The 8,588-nt window shown below is 39.5% G+C and overlaps 1 protein-coding gene across 1 annotated transcript in view; it reads left to right on the top strand.

Annotated features, from left to right (window-relative positions):
• The first annotated feature begins 5,378 nt into the window (after window positions 1-5,378).
• Window positions 5,379-8,588, top strand: part of pappaa (pregnancy-associated plasma protein A, pappalysin 1a) — a 101,543-nt gene continuing 98,333 nt past the window's right edge. The window contains exon 1 of the mRNA XM_014986355.2: window positions 5,379-6,726. Within this exon, the coding sequence (XP_014841841.2) occupies window positions 6,336-6,726 (391 nt within the window). The 5' untranslated portion in view covers window positions 5,379-6,335. The remainder of the gene's footprint in view (window positions 6,727-8,588) is intronic.

Here is an 8,588-nt window from a genome sequence, read left to right as displayed (position 1 = left end):
TGATGTGTGATTTGTACTTTTGATTTTCTGCTACAGATAGAATTTTGCATGTACACCTAAAAGTGAGAATACGTTTCGCTGAGACAACCACTGGTGACTCCACAGAACCACACTTAAAAAAACTGAACTTTTTATTAGACCGCACAAGTAAAAGGAAAAAAGAAAAGTAGTTTTATATATATATATATATATATATATATATATACACATATAATTTAGCTCATTGCTGAAGTTACATAATTTCACATGAGTGGATAATTTCTATAATTTTTTGGGGGAATTAATCTGATATTAAACTCCACAGCTTGAGAAAAAATATTTTTCTACATAGTGAGAAAATTGCACTCACCAGCATGACAGATTTCATGCAAGTCAGTAATAATCTTATTTTCTGTCAAATCACCATTTCACATTCAACCCGCAACAAAAAGCAGATTCCATCTTCAGTTTATATTATGCCTCTGTCCAGCTGAATGCTACTCTTCCACGCTGAGCACATATTAATGACAGCTGTCACCAGCATTAGAGAAGATTAACCCCTATTCTTGCACGTATCTGCATTTTTTAGTAGTAGAAATATTCTGTGCTAAAGTAGGAACCACACCTCCATGTCAGCCAGTGCTTTCTTTTTACTGGAAAGTGCATGCGTGCCAGTTTTCACGGAAGCCTGGAAAACTCAGGCTGGTATCTGTTTGTGGGTAGAATGGGATAATACTCTTAAGTGCTTTAATGGATATTTTTGTAACGGTATTATATTTAGAAATAGCGACCACCTTACTAAGTTCTGGGTGAAACTAAAGCTTTTCTTCGCTAAATGCTTAACAGTTCCCATGAATATACTAATTTCAGCCTAATTTGCAAAGTTTTATAAAGACATGCCATTATGTTTTATTTTAACAAGAGCTCAGCTACGATAATCAACACAAGGTACTTAGATTTTCTTTCTAGAACAGCCACGGTACAGATTAAACTGAATGCATTAATGGATTATAGGACTGCGCTTTTTTTTTTTTTCTCCCCCACATTTGACTTGCACTTCTCCACACTCACTTGGATGATGTAGCAGGATTACAGCAGAGGACTGCAAATACGTTTATCACAAGTGATCAAGAGACTACATGGGCAGGATTGAGAAGCTGAACGCCAACGAGACAATCGAAACCAATGTCAGAAAAATGTTCGGCATGCCATCGCACGTGCAGATTTGCAATGAAATCTGTGTGCTAGTATATTTACCCACTTTATCAGGCTGTTCCCTTTTGGATATCACAGATGTAATCCCCCACTGGGTCAAAAGTGAGTGGCACAGGGGTTGGGGGGAGCCAAAAGTATGGCGGGGATTCAGATTTTTAATGCAGATAATCCTAACAGTGTCACTTACAGATATAGCTCTTTATTACATACTAAATATGTAGTTTACCATTAATATAGTAAACATAGATTAATCCATAACATAGTTTTGATTTAGTTTGTGTTGCTCTTTCTCTTAGGGGAATATTCATAATGTTTTCGTCACACTTTAACATATTGCACTTTAAAAAAGAGCCAGTAGATTTAATTGCCGTTTACCATACATTTTAAGCACAGTTTGGGATTCTTTCCTTCACAAAGGATTATCTGAGGAGTTTGTCCTTTTCACTCTTGCCCCATCTGATCTTAACGTAATGCTTCTTTGATGGTGGTTTGCACTTTGTGGACTAACTCGGATCTGCCATGCGATTTGCAAAATTGCGTAGGGGCCCATATGGATTAGAACGTCACAGGTCGTTGGGTTTAAGTGGGATGTTGCTTTCCTGGGTCCACAAATAACCAACAATCGGCCTGTTTACAAAAGAAGACATCAAAACGTTTTACGACTTGCAAATAGAAGAGATATGGGTGGAAAGTTGTTTGATATATTGAAATTATGATTGGTCTGGCCATAGATGGGTTGGCTGATGTTATCCAGAAACAGTTAACCGAGACCTTACATAACAGAAGACAACCATAATTTGAGCATATAAAAGATACATGGTATTTCTGACTAATTTGTAAATAAACTTGTGAAGTAATTGCATTTTCTGGGCATTAATATTTTAAAATTACACCACTTTATAATTTAAAGAGTTGACTGACCAAAAGAGAAGAGTAAAATTTCAAACAGAAACAAATTTGTAGGAAGTGTTCGAGACAATCACCCAAAGGAAAATTTACCACACAAATTTATATACAGTGTTTATTTTAAATGTACTTGAAGTCCGTGATTATTTCCTAAGGTGTTCTTGTAGCAACTTTCAAACACTTTTTAAACCAACAAACTTCCTCTCTATATCTCTCCCTCCCCACTGCCACTCCACCCACCAATACCTGGGGACACAAAAAGAAATATGTGGCTCAAAAGTCACAAGACCATATGAGGAAGAAAGTAAATATTTAATGTTTGTTCCTTCTTCTCTTTATGGCTGGTGGCAGCTTTTAGCTGTCTGCACACACATTTGCTATAAACAACAGGAGGAGAACAGACAGGAAACAGGAAGATTTCAGCTGTCTGAATGTTTCTGAATGCAAAGGTAGTTTTGTTTTTCTGTATGTAAGAGTAATTTGCAGTTTAACAGAAACATTGCATAGAAAAAAAAAGTTTTGCTTTCAGTTAGCTGCTTGGGCCTTTGAAAGGTTTTACACCAGGCTCAAAGGCTTAAAAGTATTGTCTGAGTGTTTGATTTTGAAATTTACATCTGTCAAAAGTGACCGTCGGTAAACATCAGCATGCTCGAGTGAGTCAACCTGAAACGTACACATCCGCAACACTTTTTCAACATTTGGCAGACATAGACATGAGAAAAGAACAAAACAGTTCATGTACATTGCAAAATCTAGCAAGTTGTTTCAAATGAAAAACTGGAACGCTCGATAAATTTGAAACAATTTATAAAAGAAGTTGTAGAACCATTACTTGGGTGTCTTAAAAAATGATGCACTGCGTGTGTGTGTGTGTGTGTGGGGGTGTGTGTGTGTGTGTGTGTGTGTGTGTGTGTGTGTGTGTGTATGTGTGTGTGTGTGTGTGTGTGTAGGTGTGTGTGTGTGTGTGTGTGTGTGTGTGTGTTTTATTGATTGGATTTAATAATGAAACAAACTCCCTGGAGTTGTTGCCAAACAACAAAAAATTATTTGCGAGCTTTTGTGAGTTAGTTACTTTAAGTTGGAGTAGTAATTTTCTTGAGTCTGCTAATTGTTTTCTTCCTTAAAAATCTGGTGAACTTAGTAAAATGTATTGGTTGCTTGAAAATGGTGTTCTGTGAGAGATTGTGGGTTTTTGGGCCAATTAGGACCATTTGTTACCTCTATAAACAGGCGAGAGCTTGATTTGTTTTACTAGTAATGAGTCAGACTTTTTCCCATTTGCTGTTGGACTCCATCAGGCTCACCAATTCTGTTTATAGCTTTAATAGACATAAATCACTTGTCCAGTTGATCAGGTTTTGGTCAGATGAGAGCTTTCATGAACGGACCCAACATTGCAGCACAAGAATGCATTTGAATGGAACTCGGTTGAATTGAAACAGAGCGGTACGCAAAAAAAAAAAAAAAAAAAAAAAAAAAAACATAAACTGCCTTAGTTTTGTGAAGATTGGAGTTTCAGACTCGTACATATAGTCAGTGGGTCAAGTGAGTTTTTGAAAAGAGGGGAACTGCAATTTGCTCAAGAAAAGATCACAAGTGTTTAGCCGTTTAGGGTTTTTAGTTCATGTCTCTTTGGTTTCTCAATAATGCTGAAAGCTCGCATGTGTTGGATATCACGATTCACATGATTCGTGAAAGACCAATGTATGTATCTCAGTCACAGCCTTGTCTTTGTGGGTTCATGATGGAACCATTTTTTGAACATATCTACTGTCTATCAGGAGGGAAATTGATCAATGTATTCCAATACACAATGTATGTGAGCAGAAATGCTTTGAGGAGAAATTTGTCAGATTTAATGAGTCGACCGGCCCAAACATGCATATTCAGGCTGTCTTCAGAAAACAGCATAGTTTCAATTATATGTGAGATTCCAGCAATATTATGAATGTCTATCTCCATAATTTATTAAAAATACTTTACAACATTAAAAAAAAAAATAAAAATTCAGTGGGTTAAGAGCACGGAAAAGGTTCAACTACAGTTGTGAAACAGGAGACGTGAAGGTCTAAAATGGCAATGTGTGGGTACAAAATTATGGGGTGGTTTTAGTGCCATAATTATAATTATTGTGCAATTTATGGTACTAAAATCATGCCATATGTTCTGGTTCCATATTATAACACAGTTTTAGTGCTATAATTAAAACTATTGCGCACCCAATAGAGGCTAATTACTTGTCACGGAACACTATATCCTTTCCACAGCCAGTTACTGATCTGATTAATGATAGATCGGCACTGTTGAGTGAGTAGCTAATGCTATATGTGCTAATAGACAGCAGAGGAAGAAGCCAATTCAGTTGGTGACTAGGCATGCTAGTCACTAGCCTCTCTAAAGTTACAATAGTCTCCTTCTCATTTGCCAGCCGCTCAGTTACCAGTGTCGACTATCATTAATCAGATCAGCAGCTGGATTCGGTATGGATATAGCCTCTTGTGTCAAGGAAGTAGCCACAGCTGAGAGCGCAGTAATTATGGCACTGAAGCCATGTCATACAATGTAGAGGTATGAATTATGTACATGGACAAAGTACTGGAATTTTCCATCTTTATTAATGAACTTTTTTTTCTCAGTTGCCTTAATTTGTTTGATTAAAAGGCAAAGATGATTAGAAGTTGAGTTTAAGGAGCTTTTTTTTGCCAACTTAAATCAATCAACTAAATAATATTAGCTAATCCATTAACCCATAAATCAAAATTTAACCAAAACAAGCTGTTCAGTTTCTAAAGAGAACAATACTAAGAATAGCTTTTCTTCATTTAGATCACGATTTTGTCTTTTTTGTTGTTTAAAATCTTAAGCATTGCATTTGTACGGAAGCGCATTGCTATCACGCAGGTAAATTCAACAATTTCAATAAGTGCTGAGAGTGATAAATAAGCCTATCTGCAATATCAGCTGTGACTATTGACACCACACAAAACCTTTTTACAAACATAATCGGGCTTAGATTGGACTTTATGCCCCTTATACTGCCTGGTAATGATCTCCTGTTGTGCGACGTGTGCAAGTGTAGGATTGTTTAAACTGTAGCCGCTAGAGGGATACATATACGCTTCACAAACTCTAAACATCATCGTATCACTGTGTACCGCGAAGGGAACTGCCGTCAGTGAGAGTTGGCTACCTGTGTGACTTCCCACTATGAAAACACGCGCACTCTCTCTCTCTCTCTCTCTCTCTCTCACACGCACACACACACACACACACACACACACACACACACACAACGTGCATGCACAGCACACACACACACACACACACACACGCACGCACGCATGCACACAGAAAGCCCCGGAACGTTTGAAACATGACTTGTTCTTTAACTGAGTTGTGAGAGTAGCTGGATGCGGACGTCGGGCTCCGACTCCTTCCTCCAAGTGTAGGCTATCTGCTTCAGGCAATCAGTGAGGACCGCGATGGTTAGTGTTGCAGCTCTCTGTCCCTCTGCCTCTCCTGCGCCTTAACTGATATATCATAGTGAATTTCAACTTTTGTACTGCCACACAGACTAAAAGGGAAGTTCTGTTTTCTTTCTTTTTTTTATTATTATTTCATTTTTGATCTCCATTTATCTCCCTTTTCTCTGTAATAAATATGAGAGGTCGGGTGGCTGTCAGTTGGATTTTAATAGGCTGTGTGCCATTTCTTATGCTGTTTTACGAGTAGGATAAGGAAACAACAAAAAGGTGTGACAAGAGGTTGGCGGACAACTGTGGATTTCTACGAGTTACTCCTACCTTCCAAAGGGACTGAGGGGGGCATCGGCCAGACCCCCCTCTTGATTGATTAGTTATTAGTCATCCCCTTGGCTAAATGGGACCCACTGAAAAGAACCCGTGGAACACATACATGAATGAAATATTCCCGTGTCCCCTGAATGTCTCCAGAGTAGTTTTGCTTAAGAGAGGGGGTCGTGGCTTAGCAATATAAAGAGGGAAAAACAGCATAGCTTTATGGGTTTATTTAGACAGTTTATACGGTTTGACATTCTGCCGCTGTAAAAAGAGAGAAAGGAAAAACTCGGGAGGATCCTAAGCAGAGGAACATTTTGGACATTTATATTTTTTCATTTTTTTTACTTGTTTATTTTATTTTTCTTTTACCTCTTATTTTTGATTTTTCTTCTTCCTTTTCTTTTTTTTTTTTTTTTTTTAGCTTTTGTCCGAAAAATGAAACTTTGGACATCACCCTGGGTGTCTTGCCTGGTGATCCTCATCCTGTGTTTTGGATCAGAGTGCGGGACAGTCCGGAGAAAAGGGAGATCCAAGAGGGAGCTGGTGCGCATTAGGGAGGCGAGAGCCACCATCCCAGGGGCTTGTGCCACACGTCTGCCCCGGGGCAAGCGGTCTTTACCCGGGCTGGAGCGGCGGGTGCTCCGCCAGCGCCGGCGCTCCTCTCACGCGGAGGAAGACTCTCCAGAACGGGGGAAGGCTGTTTATTTTACCGGTCGGGGAGATCAACTGCGTCTGAAGCCCGGCGTGGAGATACCGAGAGGGAACTTTACTCTGGAGATGTGGATCAAACCGGAGGGAGGTCAGCGATCGCCCACAGTGATAGCAGGTAGAATTTCTATCTTTTTATTATCATTCCAACTCATTTGTGAGAGTTGGAAGTGGATTAATGTATCATGGTTTTGTGCTGTTTTCCAAAAGAAGCAACGCGCAGAGTTTAAAATGAGTTAATTTATCAGACTAGACAATGATGTAATGCTCTGAAAAGTGCAGCGGATATTTTAGGTAACGCACCGGAGACTTTATATATATATATATATATATATATATATATATATATATATATATATATATATATATATATATATATATATATATATATATATATATATTATTACTGCATTAAAGTTTCCCACCTTATAGGGAGAACGTTAGTTTGACAAGATTTTCCTTTAAGCACAAATTTATTTTGGTCTATTATTAATCTGGACATCCATGATTTGTCCTATAAGAAATCTTAAAGCCCATAGAGAAAATATGGACATCAGTTATAGGCTACTGCATCTTTGACCGGCAGCTGATGTCACTGTGCGTAAAATGTAATTTCTCTGAGCCGGCTTGGCTATTTTAAAGCTATGATGTAATGGTCAAAACTTTGTGCGCGAGCACGTCACGTTCGGCACAAAACGGGAGAGATCCGTCGGAGGGATATGTGGAGGCGCTCAAAGCTCGCAGCTCACGCCGCAAGCCCGAGTGTCCCCCCTCTCGGCACTCCACCTTCCACCCCCATCACCAAATCGACACCTCTGGATTGGCTACCGGAGTTACGAGATGGGAGACTGCAAGATGTAGGGTTTCCCCTCATGTGCAGACGTGTAGGTGCGCTTTTTGTTTTTTTTTTTTTATTCCGGAGGCTTTACACGCGCTCCTTGCAACGCCGACAACTGTGCGAAACAATCGGTTCTAATTTAAGACTCAGTCAGACTGGAGGTGATGCATTAATATTCAGCGATAAAGGCAGATGTAGGTGCACGGTCACTTCAGCAGACGGATCCCTGCCGTCAGGGGAAAAGCTTGCCGTCTAGTGCACACTGCTGACTGCAGCCATGCGTACAGGAGTCCCACAAAAGCGTTAATACTACATCATTTGTTTTTGACCAATAGCGCTTTTTGTGCATTATCTTTTTTCACTGACATAAATACATCTTTTTTTCTTTTTTTTTTTACCATTCCTTACCGATAGGGAGCGTTGCAAACACAAGTCATTGCTTGCTGTACAGATGTCTGCCGGTGAACTGAGGTGAACTGAATTGAACTCAGTCCTCCTTGCCCTCCTGTAAGCCAGTCTGCATTGAGACGTTCGAAACAATAAAAGAAAATTTACATGCCTCTCCGTCTCCCCTCCCACCCACGTCCCCTGTCTGTCAGACCCTCAGACCTCAAAACATCCCTCTTCTGTGATCACATAAATACTCAGTGGTGTGTCTGTCTGCCATACAGAACACTTTTACGTAATGTTAGCCAGTTCCGCAAACTCTTGAACGACAAAAGCCACCTCTTGTGAGTCTCAAACGAAGCTGAGGGAGTTGAGGGAAGGACTCCTGAGACCCAAGCTACACTTTGATTTTCCTCAGTACCATATCAGGAACATATGTTGGGTTTATAGAATCTGATGCAAGAGAAACACAAGCTCCAACTTCCAAATGGTTGTCCAAAAACACCCCTGACACAACTTCCAGCTCAAATGGAGCATCTTTGCAAATAAGCTATGAAATCACTTTATTTTCTGCAGGTGTTGTTGTTGTTGTGCCCAGCCCCCTCATCTTGTTCTGACCCCTCCTGAATTATTAGTCCTGATTAGTATTTATGCATAATCTTATGTGTGCATTTTTAAGACTTAGGTCCATCAGCATTGGTTATTGTATTTGTTGCCAAAAGGCAACAAATACAATCAAACAAATTCAGCAGAGC

The sequence above is a fragment of the Poecilia mexicana genome, unplaced genomic scaffold, assembly GCF_051168715.1.
Source record: "Poecilia mexicana isolate PSO_F unplaced genomic scaffold, ASM5116871v1 scaffold_12, whole genome shotgun sequence".
Lineage (NCBI taxonomy): Eukaryota > Metazoa > Chordata > Actinopteri > Cyprinodontiformes > Poeciliidae > Poecilia > Poecilia mexicana.
The sequence above is the reverse complement of the archived record's forward strand: the minus strand, read 5'-3'. Positions and strand labels throughout refer to the sequence as shown.